Source organism: Marmota marmota, unplaced genomic scaffold (assembly GCF_001458135.2).
Source record: "Marmota marmota marmota unplaced genomic scaffold, marMar, whole genome shotgun sequence".
NCBI lineage: Eukaryota > Metazoa > Chordata > Mammalia > Rodentia > Sciuridae > Marmota > Marmota marmota.
In genome coordinates, this window is record NW_026000242.1 from 20,304,897 (window position 1) to 20,329,784 (window position 24,888).

Here is a 24,888-nt window from a genome sequence, read left to right on the forward strand (position 1 = left end):
TCCTCTTAAATATTTCATGATAATTAGCCAGTAAATGATTATTCCCATTTAAGATATTATGAAACCGAATTTTGAGCTAGAACATCTTCTGTAATGATGGTTTTTCTTCTATGTCATAATACCTCTTAGGAAATAAGGAATACATTTTCCTTAATATTTTGGGTTTTGTTTGTTTGTTTGTTTGTTTGTTTGTTTTGAGATTTCCTCATCTGTTTAAATTGCCTCTTCTTGAACACCTTCACTAAACCCCTGGATGTAATCAGGTATCCCTCTTTCATTTTCCCAGAGCATCCTGAACTTAACTGTGTAGTATAGATCACTCTGAATTAGAATTGCCTAATTTTTTTTCAGTCTCTACTACCAGACTATAAGCATTTTGGTCTTGTTCAGTGTTTCATCCTTGATATTTATCACAGCATCTGATAGGTGCTCCAAAAATATCTGTTAGTTGAGTAGGAAAATTCAACATAAGATTTGGGGAGTTTCTAAGCTAACTACATGGAAAGTTAAATGTCAGAACTTTATTACAGTTTCTCTCTGTTCAAAATAATCTTATGCATTGATTATGGGCTTCTAAGAATCCAAGTAAACATGTTTTAGGGGGGGAAAAACAGTTTCCACCTCTAAAATGCAAAATGGACCACATTTACATTGAGAGTTTGGCTCAGTACCTTCATGTGTACCCTGCCAAGATTTTATGAAAATGATATTGGACAAACAGATGACTAAGTTGCTAAATCTTAAAGTAATATGTAGATATTAGATTTTCTGTTAATTATCCAACCAGCTCAAAGATGTAAACACTTCCAATAGACAGTTACATAGCAATACCAGAACTTATGATTATTTAATGTTTTCATAAGGAATAATTAGGATCTCCCAAACACAAAATCTGATTCATTATACATACTATTACATAGTATTTATTATGTTCACTTTCTTCTATTTCTCTTTTTGAAATTTTAATTTTTAAGAAATCAGAACAGGAAAGAGAAATTCATCTCATGCAGTATCTGGAAGTAGAATGCACAGCATTGATGTATAAATCATTGGTGGATTTTCCTTGCTATATCTTGGGTGTCTTGAACATCCCTAAGTAAATGAAAGAGGACCATAAAGATGCTAAGACAACAAAGATGAGAAGAAACTGTTTATAAGGTTACAAAAGGGATTTAGCAATGACCCCTGAAGTGTGGCTAGCAGTAACATCTTAGTTCACAAGCAGTTGAAGATCTAAAACTTGTTCTGATTTCTTCTGGAATGCCCAATAGGATTTTCTGGCGAAGGCAGGTTCACGTGCCAGCAGGGATTCGGCCCAGCACTATCACCAGCTCCTTCCCCCAGCTCATGTCCAACGTGGATGCAGCTTACGAAGTGGCTGAGAGGGGCACTGCTTACTTCTTCAAAGGTATCCTACAGATCCCTCAGAGAAAGAAACAACAGGAGCACAGTACCCACCTATTTGGAATATCTAGTTCTGACAGTAGTAGTTCAGGATCATGGAGCATGTTTTCAGTTGCTCCTTCTCAGGTTGGGAATGAAATTTTACCCTAGGTGATACACATCTGTATTCCCAGCTGCTTGGGAGTCTGAGGCAAGAGGATTTTGAATTCAAAGCCAGCCTCAGCAACTGATCGAGACTCTGTTTCAAAATAAAATATGAAAAGGATTAGGGACATGGCTCAGTAGTTAAGCACCCCTGGGTTCAATCCCTGGTACCAAAAAAAGAAAAAGCCACCCTACTTTGTAACAATGACATAAATATCAGTGACCATCAACTGTTTTCAGAACTTAGCTGTTGATTTTGTGAGGAACACATGAGGTACTGTGGTCAGGGATCTAAAACCTGGTCCCTGCCCCATGCTGCTCAGAGTAACATGGCATATTCTACTGAGGTCCTTGAACACATCAACTCTGAAGATGTATTGTGACAATAGCTAGCCAATGAAATTATCCAAGAAGTGATAACTATCAGTTTTTGCTTATATTTTCTTGATACTGACGGATAAGGGTGGAAGACTGGTGCCAATGTAAGTGAGAATTATAGCTTTTGCACATCACTTGACCCTCCTCTCTCATAAGTCTGAAGAGGAAATTAGATTAAAAATGAAAGGTATCTTGAAATACTAAAGATGTTAAACATAAGACACAATTGTATCGATATTATTGTTTCCTTAAAGCATAACTAGAGATTTTTGTCTCCATGGAAACTTCAAATCTTTTACTGAATTGAATAATTAGAGGCTTATATCTCATCTTGAGTTATAGTCATGGCAAATACCTTCAGGCACAAGTTCCACTTAGGGTCCTACATATACATCTTCAGGAGTGACAGGCATCACTAAATGATACAGAATTTTGTGTAAAATTTAATTTCTGTTTTCAGGCCCCCACTACTGGATAACACGAGGATTCCAAATGCAAGGTCCTCCTCGGACTATTTATGACTTTGGGTTTCCAAGGCATGTGCAGAGAATAGATGCTGCTGTCTATCTCAAGAAGCCACAGAAGACCCTTTTCTTTGTGGGAGATGAATATTACAGGTATGGTCTTTCTCTTTTTATTGTCTAGGTATATTCAATAGGAAGGGAGAAAAGTCTTTTGTAAAAAAAAAAAAAGACTGCAAGGCAAGTTTTCAACAGGCCTACTGACTTTCCTTGACCACTGGTCTTTAAGATGGCCAGTAGATGCTCTTCAATATACAGAATCACCCAAATGATAAATGAAGTATTCATTCAATAATCCCACTGTTTGGTCTCTAGGACATCAAACATCCTGATCTTTCAATGAACTCAGTAACTGGACCCACTGGCACAAAATTGTGGATTTGGTATCCCCAAGTACCTAACTACCCTCTGGGAATGCCTGAGTGGGAACTGACTCTACTGTTACATGTGCATAAAATGCATTTCAGAATTCTCTGCAGTTTGAGACCAAAAAAAAAAAATGTATGTAGAAATCAATGTGGGGCTCTTTGAAGGAAAACTCAGCTGAAAGGAAAATAATTTAGGCTAAGTCCTTTTATCTAGCCTAAAATAAGAAGATTCATCTTATCCAAAGGGGAATACCATATTATTTTCATGCCTGTCTTGCATGGTATTACTATAAGCAGATCTGAGTAAGGTGTGATCTGCCACCTAACCACTGCACACAGGGTTATGCTTTGCCTCACAAAGTTTCTATCCTTAGTTGACTGCTGTTGAGGAATGATTGCGCCTCTTTGCCAAACTCCTCAAAGGCACATCTCCTCTGCTGCAAACATTCCTCTACTCTCAGTTATCTCTTTGGCACTTTCTGTTTCCTTGAACTTCAAAAGAGACACAAAAACAGATTCCAAGCAGGTGACTATGCTAAACACCATATACCTGTGAAGAGGATCTAGAGGATCTCTTTGGTCTAATATTTTCACTTTTATCATTTCTAATAACCATCTGTGTGGCACAAGATCATATTTATAAAAAATATTTGTCATCTTCTCCCACCTTACTGATATCATCTTCCCCAATTGGGAGCTGAGAGAGTGCTATAACTAGAACACAGATATATTTCATGAGAAGAGAAAAAAAAATTTATTTCATAGAAAAGAATCTGAAACAAATATGGACCTTTATGACTCTTCTTAGTCACTGAGAACCTGGAGGCATTGCTCAAAGTATCAGGGGCTGTCCTGAGTTGTCACTTCCAGCCCAGCATTTCAACCACTAAATCAGCTACTTTCCTCTCAGACCTCCCTAAAACGTAGCATTGAAACTCATCTACTGAGACACTAATATCTACTGGGCAGAATATGATCTTCCAAAGGTCGTCTTTAAGATAAGGAGGATATGATCATGGTGTGAATGTGTGGGGAGATAGATATTGAGAAACCCCATTCCTGTTGTGGATCTTCAAGGTACTGAGATCAACAGATGCCTGTGAAAGGGAGGGGAGAGGAGGGCATTTATGTGAGTCATTCAGCTAATTTCCCAAAGAGTGTTCACAGCCTTGTTCTCACTGGAAGTATTGCCCTCTCTCTCATGATTTCTCTTCTCCTCTAATCATTTTGTCTTTGGACTAATCTACCACCCACCAGGACTCTCAGTAAAGCATGGACTTCCAGTTAGGCTGGATGCAAGCTAAACAGCCAGGGCAAGAGTCTTCCTGAAGACAAAAGTTTAAAATTCTCTGTAAATTGAAGTTGGGGAGGGAGAAGGTCACTGATTTTTATGATGCCTGGTGCTCCCAGAGAAAATAACATTGTACATTTCCAACTAGGTCTCTGTGAGTATGTTAAGAAAGAGTCTTTAGTACAATCTAGATAAAGAGGATTCATTTAAAAAGTTGGTTTAGGGCTGAGGTTGTGCCTCAGCGGTAGAGCGCTCACCTAGCTTGTGCAAGGCCCTGGGTTTAATTCTCAGCACCACATAAAAATAAATAAATAAAATTAAGGTATTGTGTCCAACTACAACTAAAAAAATAAAACATAAAAAAATATTAAAAAGCTGGTTTAGGACATTGATTCAAGGAGCTCGACCTGCTGATTAGGAAAAGAACCCAGAATTGTCACTTTTAACCCTCCCAGGGCATTAAGTGATACATGCAGACGCCCAGCACAGAATCTCGTGCATAGTAGGTGCTCAAAAAGAGTAACTCTTGAGTAACAGTAGGAACTAATATGGCTAATTAACAAATAATTATTTTAAAAGCTGTGATAATGAACCAGTAATTGCCTAAACCTCAATATTTCTGAGTGGCAATCCAGTCACAAAGCTGATCAAAGGGAATTTCCTTTTTAAATGCTGAAAACCCTTGATGTTGATTGAAATTACTGTCTTTGGCAAAGCTTAAAAAATCCCTTCAGCAATGGGAATCTTCTACTTTACATGCTACAACCCATGCACAAGCACATCCACTCAGGAATAAGACAGACAAGCTGACCTACAGCTAAGAAGTTTAGAACAAGCTATTACATCAGCCCAATTTGTCCTCCCTCTAAATTCTGCACATTGTGCTTTGCAGGTCCTTACATTGATGACATCTATTGTCACGTGAACGTCAATGTTAGACATTGTGGTCAGCTGCTAGTAACAAAGACACATAAGAGTTTATTTATTTTTTTAATTTTTATTGTTGGTTGTTCAAAACATTACATAGTTCTTGATATATCATATTTCACACTTTGATTCAAGTGGGTTATGAACTCCCATTTTTTCCCCGTATACAGATTGCAGAATCACATCAGTTACACATCCATTGATTTACATATTGCCATACTAGTGTCTGTTGTATTCTGCTGCCTTTCCTATCCTCTACTATCCCCCAAGAGCTTATTTTTAATATATGTAAAAAGTCAGGAGTTCAACAGATTTAGAGTCAGTATGGTGAGTCTGTGGTCACTGGGGACCCAAGCTGCTTCTTATGTTTTGCTCCCCAGTTCTTAGCACGTGGCTTCCATTCCCACATTGCCTCATGAATTGAGGTGTCCAGTGGAGCTTCCATTAGCACATCCCTGTTCTGGGTAGAAAGAAGGAGAAGGCTGGGAAGGAAGGGCAAAGCATCATATGGCCATACTAAAAAATACAGAAGCCCACAGCTTCAAGAATCCTACATCGACATCCACTGACAGTGTGTTAGGTCTTAATTTTCCTTAATCACTTCTTAGAGCTGGTCCTCATGCGAGTTCAGTCTGTGACATAAACAAAACAAAAACTAAAATATGCTTATTATGAGGGAGCTACTCCATGAATTCCTAGGATTTCGACCCAGTTTCTGTGAATGAAACTCATGAGAAAATGATTGAAGTTCTTCCTCTAGAGGATCTAGGGCTGGCTTGGAGCCAGGTTGGTTTAGGCTCTAAAGTGACACCTAAGGGTCATGTAGAAGTTGTTCACAGGGGAAAAGCACATAGAAAACCACAGAGTGAAATCTTAAAAGGAAGCTCGACCCTGTTGATGCCTCCACTTACCACATCACCAACCGACATGTTGGCTGACTTTGCCAGTGAGGCTACTGCCCCCTGATGTGTTTTTATTAAACCCCCTCTTCCTTCTAGCGGGCACCAACGACAGTCAGTTTTTCTTTCTCTACATTACTTTGTCATTTCTAGCTAATTTCTTCCTATAGATGTTCTCCCTCACCTCCCAATAGCAAAGCAGTAGCTCTATCAAGGGGTTCCTAGGGGGGTAGGAATCTGCCATTACCTCCATCATTCTTTCACAGAGAGGTAATGACTTCTAAATTTTATGTAAAGTGATTTTTAAATCTACAGGTCCAGCCCTTTTCAATCTCATGGCCACCCCAAGTCACTCTTTTTATACAGATAGACTAGAGGCATCATTGCTGCAAAGTAAGATACATCTTCCACATACTCTCCTTCGGGATGCCCCAGGAATACTGGAAAGAGATAATTTTATTTAAAGATTTTATATTTAGTCACCACATAGAAATAAATAATAAGTAACAAAAAATAAGAATATGGAGTGCAATTTGAAATCTTGCCTTTTAATGTCTTGATTTTTTAAAAAATCATTACCGAGTTATCACATTCAACTATACTGATCAGGCATGATTATGTGTCTGGCTCTGTATGGGTCCCCATGACACCCAAGAGAAGGCATAGCATTTGCCTGATTAGTGGGTGAACGGGAATAAGAGAGCCCTGGTGTTAATCTTAACCCTACCTGCAATCATCTGACAATCTGAATCACCTCTCTCTTTTAGCTTCATCATCTCAAAGTGAAATTTAAAATATTACCCACTTACTTTCATGGAGTTATAGGATTAAATGAAACACTGTGAAGTGCCAATCACATACTAAGCATTCAATTCATGTTGGTGCGATTAATGCCCTCAACAGATCATACGGTTGAGAGTAAATACATAGATTAATAATTAACAAATCTAAGAGCCAAAATTGCCCTAACCAAAGACCGCATGAGCATCAGAGGACCGAAACAAAGAGGAAACAGCCAACTCTAGCACAGGTGCCGGGAAAGAATTCTTAGGGGAATCAGATGATTGAACTCCACTGAGAGCTGTGTAGGAGTTTCCCAGAGTGGGTGGGGATGCAGGCTTCCAGGCAGAGAGAACGGTTGAAGCAAAAGCACTGAGGCACAAAAGGGCCTGAGAGTGTGGGGAAAACCTCAAGTTCAGTATGACTAGAACTTGGACTAAACAAGAGAGTACCCCCAAGGAAAGCAGGGTATACATTGCAGGGCCAGTGACTTTCAGGATGATCCGTATTTATTCTGTAGAAAAGAGGGACATGTTTAAATATCTTAAATAAGGGACCAATGCAATGATTTGTGTCGTAAAAATTACTCAGGCAGGAACGTGACTGGTTTGGAGGGGGATTTAACTAGTTAGGGGAAACCAGCTAAATTAGTGCAGCCAAATGGTGGCAAAAAGCATATTTGAAGTGCTTAAAGAAAAAAATTCTTAACCTAGAATGCTATAACTAGCAAAGCTCCTTTAAAATGAAAGAAAAATGAAAGCATTCTCTGGTAAACATAAACTCAAGAGAATTTGTTACTTGCAGACTTGCCTTACAAGAAATACTAAAGGTGGTAATTCAGGCTAAAAGTAAGCAAGTGACTTCAGACAATGATTCAAACACACACACACACACACACACACAAAACCAGCAATTGTAGTTACTTAGTCCTGACACAGTACAAAAGCACAGTTCCTCTTTCTTCTCTTAACTAATTTAAGTATTGTATAAAACATTGTGTGTATAAGGTGTCATTGGCACTATTATGTAGAAATAGGTATGCCAACAGTACAAAGAGAATGGGTAGGAGCAAAGCTGTATTAGGGGAAGGAAATGACACCACATAGTAACTCAGATTCACAGAACAAAAGAAGAAAACCAGAAATAGTGAGCAAGAAGGATGATATTTAAAAAGTCACAAATATATACTTGTTCTTTTTTCTTCTCCTAACTTCTTTAGAAGACACTAAATTTTATAAAATTATAATTATAAAATTATTTTGGGACTTGTAATATAGAGATGTCATATATAAAACAACAAAACTCCAAAGGGAAGGGAATGAAATAGAACTATTTAAGGCTGATATTTGTGTATCTCATTGGAATCAAGTTAGTACATATCTGAAGCAGATTTTTATAAGCTAATCTGTATATGGTAAGCCCTATAGCAACCACTAAGGAAATAGCTGAAGAAAATATAATTTAAAAAGTTATTTAAAAAAAACCAAAATGTTACATTAGAAAATCTTCATCAATACAAAAGAAAGCAGTAAGGAGAAACAGAGAAAACGAAAGATGTGATAGGCAGAAAACAAAAAGTAAAATAACAGGTGTAAATCCAACCTTATCAATAATATAAATTAAATACAAATGGATTTAAACAATCTTAATCAAACAGCAGAGATTATCAAACTGAATTTTAAAAAAAGAAGAAGGGCTAGGGGTATAGCTCAGTGGTAGAGCACTTGCTTAGCATGTATGACACCCTGGGTTTGATCCCCAACACCAAAAAAAAAAATTAAAAAAGAAGATGAAGCAAAGAAGATCCAACTATATCTATAGAAGACACATTTTATGTTCAAAGATACAAGCAAATTAAAAGTAAAAGAATGAAAAAAATATATCATTTAAATCACAGGTATAAGGAAGCTTTAAGTGGCTATACTGATATGGAGCAAAACAGACTTTAAAAAAAATGTTACTAGGGATAGAGAGGGACATTTTGTAATGATAAAAGGGTCAATCCACCATGAAAACAACTCTAAACATATGTGAATCTAACAACAGAGCCCCAAAATGTATGAAGCAAAAACTGACAGAAACAAAAAAGGAATTAGCAATAGATCCGTGACACTTGGAGATTCCAATACCCCACTTTCAGTAAAGGATGAAACAAATAAATCAACAAGGAAAAGAACCTGAATAGCACTTCAAACCACCAGACCTACAGCATCTATAGAAAGCTCCAACCAAGAACAGAATACAGGTTCATCTCAAGCACACATGAAACTTTCTCCAGGATAGAGAACGTCTAGGCCACAATACAAGTCTCAATAAACTTAAAACAATTGAGGTCATGCAAGTTATCTTCTCTAATCATGATGGAATAAAACTAGAAATCAATACAGAAGGAAAACTGGAAAATTTGCAAATATGTATGTTTTAAACAACACACTAGTTAGTAAGTAACCAATAAGTCAAAGAAGAAATCACAAAAGATTAAAAAATACTTAGAAATACATGAAAATTAATACTCAGCATACTGTACTGGAACTTATTGGATATAGCAAAGGCAGTTCTCAGCTATACATGCATATATTAAGAAAGAGGAGAGATCTCAAGTCAAAAATTTAAATTTCTACTTCAAGACATTGCAAAACCAAGAACAAATTAACCTAAGACAAGCAGAAAGAGGGAAATAATAAAATTACAGTTAAACAAATAAAATAGAAAACAAATCAACAATTTGATAATATCAACAAAATCAAAGGTTGTGGCTTAGAAAATATCGACAAAATTGACAAATGTTTTAGTAAATTGAATGAAAAAGAGAAGACTCAAATTACTAAAATCAGAAATGAAAGAGAAGACATTACTGATGACCTTATAGAAAAAAAAATATAAAGGAATACAATGAACAACTACATACCAATAAATTAAATAAGGCAGAAAAATTTTTAAAAAGACACAAACTAGTCAAACCAGTTCAAGAATAAATAATGGTCTGATTAGATCAGTAATGAGAAAGAAACTGAATTAGTAATCAAATATTATCCACAAAGAAAAGCTCAAGTCTAGATTGCTTCATTGGTGATTTCTACCAACATATTTCAAGAAGAATTAATGCCATTTTTTTCACAAATTTCTCCAAAATATAGAAAAAAAAATTTACCTAACCCATCGTATGAGGTTTACATTACCTTAATACCAAAATCAGACTGACATCAAAGGAAAAGAAAACTTCAAACCAATTTGTATTGGGAATGTGGGTGCAAAAATGCTCCAAAAATACTAGCAAGCAAAATCCTGTAACTTATAAAAAGAATTATGCACAAAGACCAAATGGGATTTGGGCCAAAATTGTAATATTGTTTTAATATTCAAAAATCAAATAATGTAATCTATCATATCAATAGAGTAAAAAAATAAAACCACATGATCATCTCAATAGGTGAAAAAAAAGAATTTGACAAAATATATCACCATTTTGTAATTAAAAAAAAAACACCCACTAAACTTAGAATAGAATGAAACTTTCTCAACCTGATAAAGAGCATCTATGAAAAACCTATGACTGGGGTACTCATTGGTAAATGGCTGGTTGCCTTCCCCATTAAGATTAAGAGCAAAACAAAAATTTCCATTCTTAGCACTCCATTCAATGTTTACTGGAGGTTCTGATTGTGACAAACAAAATTCTGCAACAAAAAATCCTGTTAACAATAAGTGAAATAAAAGTCATCCAGAGGGAAATGAAAGTAAAATTATTTCTGTTTTCATTTGACATAATCTTTTGTATAAAAATCATAAGAAATATTCTTTAAAAAATCTTTTGAAGTGATAAATAAACTCGGCAAGCAAAGATCAAATTATATTTCTACACACCTCAATGAACAATATGGAAATAAATTAAGAAAACAAGTTAATTTAAAATAGCATCAAAACGACTAAAATACTTAAATTTAACAAAAGAAATGGAAAACTTATAGACTGAAAACTACAAAATATTGTTGAAAAAAATTAAACAAAATCTAAATTAAAAGATATTTCATGTTCATTCATGAGAAGCTTTAATGTTTTTAACACAGCTTTTCTCCTTAAATTGGTTTAAAGATTCAATACAATCCCTATCAGAATTAAAATGCATGTTAAAATATAGGACCTAGAATCACCAAAATATCTTGAAAAAGAAAAACACATTTGAAGAAATTAAACTTCCTGATTTTAAAACTTAGTACAAAAAAAATAGTAATCAAAAAAGTATGCTATCAGAATAAGGATAGGTGTATATATCAATGGATCAAAAATTTATAGTCCAAATAAACCCAAACATCTATGGCAAATTAATTTTTAACAAGGTGCTAAGACCACTCAATGTAGAAAGAATAGTCTCTTCAACACGTTGTACCTGGATAAGTGGATAGCCACATACAAAACCAGGAATTGAACCCCTACCTCACACCATATGCAAAAATTAACTCAAAATTTATGAAACACCTTAAATGTAAGTGCTAAAATTATAAAAGTCTTAAAGGAAAATATAGAGGTAAATCTCAATGAACTTGGGTTGAGCAATTTGATGCTTAGATATGAAAAATAGATGAATGGGCTTCATCAAAGTTAAAAATGTTTCTGCTTCAAAGAACACTATCAAGAAAGTAAGACAGTCTAGAATGTAGGAGAAAATATTTGTAAGTCATATATCTGACAAAGAACTTGTGTCTAGATTATATAAAAAAACTTGTAACCCAATTAATAAAAAAATGACAAATAATCCAGTTAAAATATGGGCAAAGAACCTAAATTTTTCCAAAGGACATATAAAAATGACCAATAAACACATGAATAGATGCTCAATACCAATAGTCATCAGGTAAATGCAAGTCAAACCCACCATGAGATACTATTTCATACCTACTAAGATGCTATAATCAAAATTTCAAATAAATATGATTGAGAATATGGACAAACCAGAAATCAGAACCCTCATACAACTGCTGATGGGACTGTAAATTAGTGCAGCCACTTGAAAAATTATTTTCTGTTTCTGAAAAAATTACAATTACCGTTTGATCCAGAATTTCACTCATAGGCATATATATATACCCCAAAAGAAATAAGCTATTTTATTTTAAAAATAAAATATTCACATAAGAACTGAACATAAATGTTCATAGCAACATTATTCATAATAGCCAAATGATGGAAATCACCCAAACATCCATCAAGGGTTGAATTTATATCTAAAATATAATAAATTCATACAATAGAATATTATGTGGCCATAAAAATGAGTGAAGTACTGGCACATGCTATAATAGTCATGAATCTTGAAAGATTATGCTAAATGAAAGAAGTTAGTCACCAAAAAACGCACATATGATTCCAGTTATATAAAATGTCCAGAATAGGCAAGTCTAAAGAGACAGAAAGTAGATTAGTGATTGTCTAGGGCTGGGTAGGCTGAGTGGGCGTGGAGAGTGGTGGGGAAAGTAAGGATTGATGACTGAAAGCATGATTTTTCTTTTGGGGGCAGTGACAATATTCTAAAGTGGATTGTGTTGATGAAACACAGTTCTGTGAATATATTTTTAAAAACTATTGAATTATTGCCATGTGCGGTGGCACATGCCCACGATCCTAGTGACTTGGATTACAAATTCAAGCCAGCCTGGGAAGTTTAGCAAGACCCTGTCTCAAAATTTAAAAATATGAAAGGGCTGGGATTGTAGCTCAGTGAAGAGGCCCCTGGTTCAATCCCAGTACACCACCACCACCACCCCCCCAAAAAAAACCTATTGGATTGTTAGAAAGAAAGCATGAACTATTGCAAGAACCATCCCAGGAGGATGAGTTTGGGGATAAGGAATAGACCTGACTTCTTTTCAAGCAACAAGAAACTTAGGTGTTTGTAACCGACTAGTTGGGAATTATGTCCTTGATAAATGGTTTTTGATTTTGACATTTACCTAAGTAGCAAATTTGAGAAGTGCAGCAGAATCAGGAAAATAAAGAGGAGCTCCATTTCGTACATGCTGGTGAGATCCCAGAATGGAAATATCCAGGCGAGAGTTGGGCTTATAGGTCTTCAGCTCAAGGGGACTCAGGCTAGAGAGATCATTTTAGAATTCACTGTATAATCAGGTGGTTAACTGAGACCATATGAGAGTATAAGGCTGCCCAGAAAGAAGGGGTCAAAAGGACAGCATGTGATGTGTACTATTGAAAACATGGAAAACATAAAAGAGAAGGAATTATCAAATTGTCAACATTTGCTACATATTTTGACAGCCATTTGTATTGTTTTCTTCCATTTTTTCCCCAGGGGTTTTTCCTCATTTTTATTTTTATTTTTATTTTTTATTTTGTGTGTGTGTGTGTGTGTGCATGCACGTGCTGGAGACTGAACCCAGGACCTTGTGCATGCAAGGCAAGCATTCTACCAACGAAGCTATAGCCTCAGCCCCTTTTCCTCATTTTAAAATATTGAAGTATATAGCTTTATAACCTGACTTTTTAAATTTAATATTATGCATAGATATTTTTCTGTATTGTTACAAATGCTTCAGTCCAGAAACTTCTCACTGTCATTTTCCTTATGGGGTCCTGTTTTCTGGCTTTCATCTGGGATGGCACAGGTAGCTTCTCACTTTCCTGCCTTCTTTTCAGTCATGATCACTCTCACCATGACTCTTCCCTAGTATACACCACAAAGGCCCCTTCCTCCATGAAAGCCATGTGTTTCTTGGCTAGAAGTTAATGAATAACTTCAAAGGGAAATTTGAGATTTCTGTATCATTGACTCACACAGGAAAGTTCACCTTAATGAAACTTCCTGAAAATATCTCAGATACCTTGTCCCTAAATCCCCTTTTACCATTTGTTCTGATATTCTCCTTAAGCATCCTATACCTGACTGAATTCTACATGTAGTCCTTCAAAGGAGGCAGGTGGAAGCAGGTAGGTCATTGACATATGATAGAAATCTTCACAATCAAACCATCAGAAATACCTAACAAATCTAAGTTCCGCACGTACAAAACAGCAAGCACTAGACCAAAATTGTCCCTAAGTCTTTAGACTTGTACAAATGTGCAGAGTAGGATAAAAAAACTACATCATATACATGTGGCACTATTATATCACTGGAAAAAAGGTTAACTAGTTTAAATCAGCAATGATTTGTTTAACATTGATACCCTTTAATCAAAATTAAACAAATGTTTATAAAGGAAATAAACATAGTTGCAAATTGTGAGTTTTAGTTTGATATTTAGATCTCACATAAAGAGCTCAATGAAAAAATGTATGCAATTATTTTAGCAGATCCCTAGCACATAAAAGATTCTGAATAAAAAATATTTCTTCAATATTTCAATTCAGCTAATATGAATTGATGATTTCCTGTGTGTGTCAGGAATCATGGTAGGTGTTTTCTCATATTCTCTTATAATCTCCCACTCTCCCATCTGCCTTTCAACAATCTTGAAAAGTACAGACTGTTAGCTCTGTTTATAGTAAAAAACTTTGTGTCTAAGAGAAGTTGCACAATTAGCTCAAGATCACACAGCTTAAAAGGCTATCTGAAGCTGTATTTCATGTCTTTTGAATCCATAATGTAAAGAGACTTCACATACATTCATTCTTTAGTTCTCTTCCCCACTTAATGCCAAAATGTCCATGATTCTTACCTATTATTTAATTTTTTTCTTTATGCATTACAAATTATTTATGCATTATAATTATATATAATTGTTGGATTCATTAGGCCATATTCATAACATAATTTGATTAACCTCATTCCCCATAATTTTTCTTCTATCTCCTGGAGAAAAAAATCTCAACACAACAGTGCATGTGCTTTCGGGAAAGGTTATGTTTTCTGGACCACCTCTAACCTTTTCTACCCACCTTTTTTCCACCTTTTCTCAACCTTGCCTACAACTGTATATAATGCTATCTGATAAAGTGTGTTTAGAGATTAAGAGAAAGAAAGAAAAAAATAGGAAAAACAAAAGAAAGTGTATTAAGTCATGTATTAATGACTTAAGATTCCAGGTCAAATCACAAAGTCCACTCAGTCTTTTACTAACAAGTCAGAATTAATGGTTGTCGGAGTCAAAATAAATCACAAAGTCTATGGCTGAGGTCTGTCCTGGATGCCACATGAGCCAGGCACATGGTGTGTGTGCACACACATGTTCACATTGTCTCTTATCCTCATGGCTAACTGTTTTCCAGATGAGGAAACCAGGGCTCAGAGCACAGGGTACATTATCCTAATCACAGAACCAGCAGATGAGAGTCAAACTCAAACCCAAAGCCATCTAACAGAATTCTCTACAAACAAAGGGTTAGAGCATCACAAAGTTTACACTAGTTCACAGAAAAAAAGCACAATATTATACACAATATTAATAAATATATGGAGGTGTACTCTGTGAACATAAAGACAGATTATTAGCAAGAATTGTCTCATACTGTCCCTTCTACCTTTTTGGTGACTTAGTTTCTTTTCTTTGTAAAATGATAATGAAGACAGGTAGTAATGGCTTTTTTTTTTTTTTTTTTGATGACTTGATAGTATTTTTCTTAGTTGGTAAATGAAAAGATAGCAACCTTGTATTAGTCACATAGGCCCCTGAGTTTGAAGTGTTTATACGAAAGGTTTAAATGAAATATTAACATTCTACAGTCAATATGTTGGAAGAATTAGCTTCCGTACCTCATCCCAACATTCCAAAAAGCTGCTTAATCCCTAGTCAATTTCAGCTAAATATTTCTTTCCTAAAGTTTGACTCCTGCTCAGTATCATGAAAGATCTGTCCGTTGGCCTATGCATCCAGAGCCACATGAAAGGCACATTTCAGGAGATGGTGGGCATAATCTGCTGCCACAAAAAAAAAAAACAAAAAAACTACCCAGTAGCCCAGGAAAAATTGTTTGACCTTTTGGTGGAAAAAGATTGAGATGTACACCTGGGAATGTCCCCATTTGGAGTTCTGGGCTAAATAGGAAGGGACTTTCTCACATGTTAAATAAAGTCTCACTAAAGAGGTGAGAGTCATCTCTTCCTAATGCTGAACTCATATAGTCACACTGACTCATATGGGTCACAGTGTTTTTTTTTAATACGGTATAATTTAGATCACAAAGAGATATAGTAACCAGTTTTCACAATTATCATTCAATGGTGGTTACTTATCCAGAGAAGGAAACCTAATCTACTGTTTGGTAAAGTGCATAATTTTTCCAGCAAACAAAAGCAATGGAATTCAATTAAATTGATTTAAAAGGCAGAGGCTCAGTTATTACAGATTTTCTTGCTTCTTATTTGATGAATGTTCACACAATCATTTATTCATTCAATATACATTATTTGTTGAATCCTTTCTCCAGGAGTATATAGTGCTAACTCCATGAATTAAAGCCCCAATAAAAGGCTTTCAATTGTTTAGTGAACCAAGAAATTCACAGAGAGAGCAAGCAGGTATGTGTGTCATCTAAAACAAGTCATAACTCAGCCCTGGCTAAACATGCCATCATCCACAACCAAGAAAAATCTCTAATTACTAATATTTTTTAAATACTCCTTTCAGCTATGATGAACGAAAAAGGAAAATGGATAAAGACTACCCCAAAAATACTGAAGAAGAATTTTCAGGAGTTAGTGGCCAAATAGATGCTGCTGTGGAATTAAATGGTAAATATTTTCACTGAAAATTTTTCTTTGTAGAAATCATAACAAGAAATCTGGGCTTTGCTTGAATGGAACAGAAAACGGGTTTCCAAATAGGAGTCATTTGTTATTTTTTGGTCTTGGGTACTTCTCTATGTTTAGATCACCAGATTATCCACTAGAAAGAGGAATTGGAAAAGACCATTGCAGTTCTGTCTTTACTAATGAAAAGTTTAGAAGTACAGATAGCTTCAGTTGATGTGTCAGCTAGATCATAAAGTCTGCCCAGGTCCAGATTACCTTTTTCGTCTTTAAAATACATAGTCTCAGTCTTCCCAGTGCCTTCCCCCCTTCCATTAGCCAACTCCTGAAATTTAATACATAGCTAGGAAAGTTTAATGAACTGAGTTGATTAAATTTAGTCGACACATTCCTCTTGAATGTGAGAACAGAACTGGACATTATTCAGAAATGCAAAAATAGTTCCAGACATGGCCTCTGCTCTCACAGAATTATTAGCATCATCAGGAAACATCTATTCACCCAAAACAGATGAAATTACTGGAAAATAAGATAGTCTATTATTCAGTATTAACTTACCTAGTAGACCTCATAAAATTGAAAGAGGTGATCTGAGGAAAAAAATATTAGAATCGGCAGCAGTAATTGGAGATTTCATGGTAGTTTTGAAGATTGGGTAGAGATTTGACTAGGGAGAGGAACGGAGAGAGGGCTTCTTTGAAGAGAATAGCCTGAACAAAAGCACAAAGCATAACTGAGGATGGTTTGTTGGAGGACCCCAAAGATGATACTTTACTGTTCCAGGAAGCAAGAGTAAGATAAGAGATGGCTAAGAAGTTAGAAGTGTCAGGTCCTAGGGCATGGGAGCCATGCACAAGACAAGCCACCTGATAGATTCCCACCCAATTCTCCATTGGCGGCCCCTCAAGAAAGTTGTAATTACAAATCCTCCCATTTTTATATCTTTAAGTCATTGTCAGTAACCACAATTTCAACTTTATCTCTTTTAGGCCACATTTACTTCTTTTCAGGACCCAAAACATACAAGTATGATACAGAGAAGGAAGATGTGGTTAGTGTGGTGAAATCCAGCTCCTGGATTGGTTGCTAAACAGAAAGATCTAGTCTTTCCCAAGGAGTGAAAATGACTGCAAGCAGCTGGTAACTGATTCCTAAGGACTAAAGCAGAATGTAGGATAAAATCTTCCCAGGGCCTTCAATTCTAAGGGCAATTTAGAGTTCATTGAAAATAATGCTTCTGATTTTTTTTTTTTGTAGTTGTGTATTCAGAATTTATTCCAAATGAGAAATTGGGCCAACTTTACACAAAATCAGAATCAACACAATACACTCTTCAATTAGACACTCATTATTTGTCTTTTTTTTTATCAAATGTACTGAAGAAAAATAATCAGTTTGGTTTTTATTTCTAGGAAGAAGTCTACTTGTGCATTCTCTGATATATAACTCTTTGAATAGGAAACGTCATACCATATGAATTATAGTCATTCTTTATAAACAGTGGTTTTTGCAGCCATAATTTGGCCCTCGTTTATTATGATATATATAAATTACCCATTTTTTACTCTATTTTTTCTCACTTTTACTTTAAACATATCACAGGCAAAATACCACATAATGTTTGTTTCTTGTTTTTGTTTGTTTAACTTTGCCTACTCACTGGTGTCTGAAGTGGGTTGGTAAACAAACATTCAAATGGATTTTCATACCCAGCAACAGATGGGCACTTTGCAACAGGAAAACTTTTTACAACAGCCAATAAATATGTTGTATTAGAACAGTTCCTCTTTTCTTTTCTGTTAATATTTATTAACCTCTATAGTACTTTGTTGGCAACAAATTGTATGTACCTATAGAAAATGTAAACCCTAACAGTGTCGTGAGCACCCATACCCAGAAGAAATGAGGACAGTAACATACTCTATTTCCTGTTCCTGATAAACCCTCAATGAAACTATCTTTGATCCAGCTAAATCTCTTCTTAATAGTTTTCCTTTTAGAGGAGTTCATCTTTTTGTTTTAGGTTTTTTTTTCTTCAAGCTAAATCTTTCCTCCCACTACCTAGTTATCAATACAGATAGAATTATGGCTGTCTGTCATTCTTATGGTTATTTTTTAATCCTAGAATGGAAGGATTCTAAAACATTTTAGTAGTTGTAAAGTTGAATGATAAAATGCATGTAATATACTTCATGGAGTGCCTGGAACACCTATGGTTTTTAACAGATGTTAACTATTACTGTTACCATCATGTATTAAATTTGTTTCATATTCTCCTAAAAAGACTTAAGAAGGAATGAGGTAATTACTCAAGGTTACTCTAAGCTTTCCATTTGGTTTCTGTTACTGAAAGTCACTATTTATAGTAAACCAGATGTCGGATATTGAAGACAACATCTGGGATTCTTGCTTTCCAAGCTGCCTCTAAGAGAAGCAAAGTCACTTTTGCAAAAACAGTGAGCTAAAGAGCACTTCAAGAAGCAAAGAGGGAAACAGTCTGGCAATTCCTCAAAAGATTAAACATAAACACAGCATCTCCACTATATATACCTATGAGAAATTAAAACACACCCCCACAAAAAGTTGCACACAAATGTTCACAGTATCATTATTCATAATAGCCAAAAAGTGGAAACATTTCCATCAAGTGATGAATGGATATGTAAAATGTGGTAAATTCCCACAATTAAATATTGTTCAATAATAAAAAGAACTAATCCATGCTATAATATGGATGAAACTTGAAAATTTCATAATAAGAGGTCAGATACAAAAAGTCACATATTATATGATTCTATTTATATGAAATATTCATAACAGGAAAATCCATAGAGTCAGAAAGCAGACTAGTTCTTGTTGGGAGGTGTGAGGAGGGAAGAGTGGGGAATGGTTGCTCATGGGTATGGGGTTTCTTTTATGAGCAATGAAAATATTCTAAAACAGATTATATTGATGGTTATACACTCTATGAATATATTAAAAGTCATTGAATTGTACACTTTAAATGGGTGAATTGTATGTTATGTGAATTATATTTCAATAAAGACATTACATTTTAAAAAATAAACCAGCAGGGAGACCAAAGTGGTACAATAATCCATGAAGTTCCTGCATCCTGAAAGGGCCACAGAGCAGCGAAGCACCACCCTCGAGACATGTGGTACTGAGCAGCCATCATCGTGTGTCCGGCGCCTGCCCAGAAGCATACAATGAAAACGCTTCACTGCATAGATGGATGTTACTGAAGCATTACACATGTGCTCTGAGGACAGATAGAAGGATTCAAACCCCAGATCTTCTAATTCTAGCTGTGTGATATTGTTTAAATTCTCGAATCTCTGTCTGTCTGAGTTTCCTCCTTTGTAAAATCGGAATAAGAATAGTTCTTACCTCCTCGGGATATATAGAGGCTTAAATATATAACTCACAATATATATATGTGAGTTATATATTTATATATAAATATAATTCACAGCTCTTGGAGTAGTTCCTGAAACTCTATAGGAGCTCTGTAATTGTTGTCCTAAAACAATTAATTTTATTTTGAGACATTATTTTGAGACATTATGGAAAATATCCTTTGAAATAGCTAAAAAATCCTATAACCTATAATATTATATGAATGGATAATGACCTGAAATTTTTTTCATCCAAATTTCAAATTAAGTCAATTATCAAAAAAATATGGTGGTTATTTCCCATCTACAGAACATAAGTCTTAAAAATCATCATTCCTTTGTTGAATTAGGTGTGTATTTGGGGAAGATTTAATCTCTTTAAAGCACAAGAAACAGTGGTTGTATGTATTAGTGATATAACTTAGAGCACTTACTCTTTTTGATATAAGAACTTTGTTACACGTACAGTCAGCCTTTTGAGTTCATGGGTTACTCATCCACAAATTTAAACAAGCAGAGACAGAAAATATTCACCAAAAAAAAAAAAAGCGTCTGTACTGAATATGTACAGATTTTTTTTCTTGTTATTATTCCCTAAACAATACAGTACAACTATTTACATAGAACTAACATTAACATTTTATTAGGCATGATAACAAATCTAGAGATGATTTAAAATATATGGGAAGATGTGCACGGGTTACATACATGGGGTCACATTTTACATAAGGGAATTGTGCATCCATGGATACTGGTACTCACAGGAGGTTCTAGAACCAATCCCTGAAGATACAGAGACAACTGTAATCTTCACTCATCTTTAGAGTAACTAAGTGCAAAAGTGTCTTTTAAATAACAGTTTTGAACAACATGTGGTTCACATAAGTACTCCTTTGAGGATCAAGAGGAAGCAGGACAGAACTCACTTTCTGGTAGCCTCTGTGCACTGTCCTACTAACCTCTTGATAAACGTAAGTGGAGCTCACCAGAAGGCTACTAAAAGCTGTATGGATTTGCCCCAGTGCAGAGATTCCTTCACAGCTCCCATTAAATTTCAGTGGTTGCATCCAAGCTGTATTCCATCTAGTCTGATCTGAAATCCCAGAACAAACTTTGTTGTTCTTCTGTTTCTTTCCAAATGCTTATTTGGAAACACCTTAGACTCCTATGCCACAAAGCATATGACAAACTATGCAGCTTTTTATTCAGAATTCTGAATATAATAATGATAGCCAGGTCTTCAGGGTACTTCCATTTATATACCACCCAGGTGTTTTCTCTTCATTCCTGTTTCAGCCATTTCATTCTATAGACACTGATATTGAAGATTCTTTGTGATTCATAGCTAAAATTACCCAGTAAAGTTCCATTTGAAAGAAAAATGCATAAAGTTGATCAATAGGTTCAAATTTTAGACTCCCATAATGGAACATAGAAGAGTCCAGGCCAAAATATTTTTTGCGTTTTTCCCCAATGGGCCTTAATTTTATAAAAGAAAGAAACAGCATCCTCTGGTCATCTTCCAATTGCCAACCCTGTCTGTGGTCTCATGTCCATCCCCAAGTAGCTTTTCAACATGATCAGACCAAAAGGCATCATGTTATATACAAAATTCCATAATTCCAGCTTTTCCCCCAACATCTAGCTCTTAGAATTGAAATAGGAGCAGGACTGGAAAGCTTGCTGGTGAATACGTTACAACGGGAAATTAGTGGACTTCTTTGGCATCCAAAAGAAGGTTCTTTTCAGATGCACATATCCTCATTTTACTCTCCTCTCCATTAATCTTTTGGATTTCTTGGTACTGGGGATTGTACCTGGGGTGCTTTAACACTGAGCTACATCACCAGCCCTTTTATTTATTTATATATTTTAATTTTTGAGACAGGTTCTCACTAAGTTGCTTAGGGTCTCTCTAAGTTGCTGAGTCTGGCCTCAAATTTGCGAACCTCTTGCCTCAGGCTTCCAAGTCACTGGGATTACAGGCACACAACACTGTGCCTAGCTTCTCCATTACTGTTAATCCAATATCCTTTCCTCTAATTCATGTGTCCTTTAACAAGCTTGGGGATGAAATTAAACTTATTGCACAATGCAGTTATTATTATGACAAGAGATGGGGAAGTGATCAAAAGAGAATAGACAGGAGGAAGTTAACGTCAAAATTGCAAAAAGTTGAGAAATGTTGCATTTAAATCAATCTCAAGATTATCTGCAGTGGGGAAAAACAACATGTTGGTTTACATAGTTACAATTTGTTTAGTCTTGATAAAAATCTCAGGTCTGTAATACAATGATGACCATCAGTTCTTAAGGTTAAAATGTGTTTATAGTTGTCTCGACAGAGCATGAAATTCAAAAGACCTAAAAGAGCACAATTCATCTGACTTGCAGATGGCCCATTGACTGTGGTGTGCCACTTTTCTAAATTTGAGACATATTTTCATATATGAATTTGTTATGCAGTGAAAGATCATTAATATGTGTGCTTTGAGGGAAACATATACTCAGGAGTGAAGTTGTTGCGTCATAATTTACATATGTTTAAATTTGATGTATACCTCTAAATCATTTTCAAAATGACTGTAATTGTCCTAATGTATACTCCTACTAGTAGTGTATGAATGTCTTTATTGATTTTTATTTCTATTGAGCATTTATTACGTGCCAAACACTGTTTAAATGCTTTATGCATGCTGTTTCATTTGATTTTCACAATTTAGTGAGATGAGTTTTACTGTTTTCTCCATTTTCAGGTTAAGTGAACTCATCCTTGTACAAAGGATGTCGCCACTCTTCCCCCCTCCCAAATCTCTGTGCATAGTTCTGTACACCCCAGGGTACAATCCCCAGTACCAAGAAAACCAAAAGATTAATGGAGAAGGGAGTAAAATGACCAATATGTGCATCTGAACATATCCTAGAGTCATAGCTGGGACTGGAACTCATGTCCAATATGCTTAGCCTTTGAGCCTTTCCTGAGGAAGACTTCAATGTTATACCTCAGAGCAAGTGATTATGGAAAATACTCATAATACACTAAAGGAAGAACAATAGTTCTGTGCATAATTCAGCCATCAGTTCCACCAGGGAAATGTGGAGGGCTGAGAACAGACTGGGGACTTCCAGACAGAGTTAGCATGTGAAGAGTGATTGGGAGATTTGGGAGGAAGGAAGGGTGGCCTAGGCAAGGCTGAGAGGTAAGGAACACCAGTGAATCCGAGAGCTTGTGCATCTGGCTCACTCTGCCCTCAGCACTTGCCACTTGTACAAATGCCACTTCCTTCTCTGAGATAATACCACCAAGGGTCCCAAAGGAATGAGTGGTTTTCACACACTTTCACCTTTCCCCGGGGAAAAATAACTCAGTTATCTCTTGTGGAACTCCTCCTTTTGTTCTTTGGGCCTGTTTGTTGTTCCTGAGTGAAATTTTCTTCCTCTCTTCCTCATTCTACCAGCGTTTGTCTTTCGCTGGTCATGACTCTGATGGGAATTCCTTTTTTTAAAAGCCCACAGTCTCTTTGAAGAGCCTCGCCTGCATCTGAAGGTAAACTCCGGGCAGGCTGCCCTGAACCTTTGTCTGTCTGAACACCGTGCCACAACCCACAACCCACAAGTGGAAAGTTTCTGTGCACAGGTCATCTGTTTCTTCTCTTGAAACCCTTGGCTCCCTTGATAGTGAAGCACCCTGGGAGACTCACTCTGCTTTTTTTGAGATCTGGACAGGATCTGGCCTTATTCTCTGGGTAGAACTGGCTTAGAGTATTACATTTGAGCTAAAGTGTCTCCAAATTTCCACCTTTGAGGTTATACTTTTCTCTAATCTCTGGATATAATAATGAGAGCCCCTAGCCTGCGCTGGGTCACCAGTCACCCTTTCCCTTCTACAATGCCACAAGCATCCAACCCCTTCTGAGAATGTCCCTATTAGGGGGGTGTTTATCTTCTCAACATTGTCCTCATCATCTCCTCTCTGAGTTCCTTCCTGGAGCACTTCTATATTTACCTGTACTTTGTCATCTTTCCTGGACCTGGGATGTTCCTCAACATGGACACAGCTCACCTCCTTTGACCTCCAACTCACCACTTCACAATGTTCGTGACAACAGTAACTTGCAGGTTTCAGAGGGAGATTAGAGCACAGAAGGGGAAACAACAGAGAGTTGGCTACCAAACCTCATTCCTATAACTTTACTGATCTTTTCTTATCACAGTGTCCTTTCCTGGCTGATTCTGTTCCTAGGTCATCTCCCACAGTTACTGTGTCTACTCTCTTCTCTTGCCTTTATTTCCTTTCCCACTTCTCCAAATTCAGAGACCCTTAAATACTTCCTTGGGACCACCAGGAAAAATATACAATTCCCATTACTTTATGCCATAGATTGACTTAGCTTCCTTTGCCTCTGTTTCTTGTTTCTTGTAACTTTGTCTTTTTTAACAGCTTCAAATTTTCTTTTTTTTTTTTTTTCAGCTTCAGATTTTCCATTTCAAATTTTCTTGCTTTCGCGATCAAAATGCCTGTACTTTCCTATCGGGAGCTGCTCTAGACAAAAGCTATGGCACACCTTTAAGTCCTGAGTAAAGGGATACTGAACAGTTATTGCACCCCACAATACATTGGGCTTTACCTCCGCTCAGATAAGGAAGGTGTGGCTCCAGGAGTGGGCATCACCCAGGTGGGTTGAATTACACCCACCTATTCCTTTGTAATCCTACTCCTTTGCTCTTTTGGGGATATAATGTTCCATGGAACCTCCCTTTGTGTGTCCCCTATATAAGAATACAGAATTCCAGTGGCTCTTTCTCTTTCCACAGACCCTCAAAGTCACAGAGCTGTCCCCAGATTTTGAAAAAGTACTTCTGTGTGTCTGCGAACTTTCTTTCACCTTTTTCTTAAGTTATTGGAATAGTCAGATTTTGTGAACCCAGCACGGGTTGCCAGCTAGGATAGATGGTGATACTTTCCTATCCCAGGAATCTGTAGGTAGAAGGAGAGCAGTTAATAATCTACTCTTCCCATTTCCTGAGCAAACACTTAACCCAAAGAACTTTTTTTTCTTCCCTTATGGATACAAATA

At 36.1% G+C, this 24,888-nt stretch overlaps 1 protein-coding gene across 1 annotated transcript in view; it reads left to right on the forward strand.

The window, feature by feature from the left end:
- The window catches only part of Mmp20 (matrix metallopeptidase 20), a 42,036-nt gene extending 24,058 nt beyond the window's left edge, over nt 1-17,978 (forward strand). The window contains exons 7-10 of the mRNA XM_015490058.2: nt 1,272-1,408; nt 2,387-2,543; nt 16,291-16,394; nt 17,402-17,978. Of these exons, the coding sequence (XP_015345544.1) occupies nt 1,272-1,408; nt 2,387-2,543; nt 16,291-16,394; nt 17,402-17,502 (499 nt within the window). The 3' untranslated portion in view covers nt 17,503-17,978. The remainder of the gene's footprint in view (nt 1-1,271; nt 1,409-2,386; nt 2,544-16,290; nt 16,395-17,401) is intronic.
- Nucleotides 17,979-24,888: the final 6,910 nt, after the last annotated feature.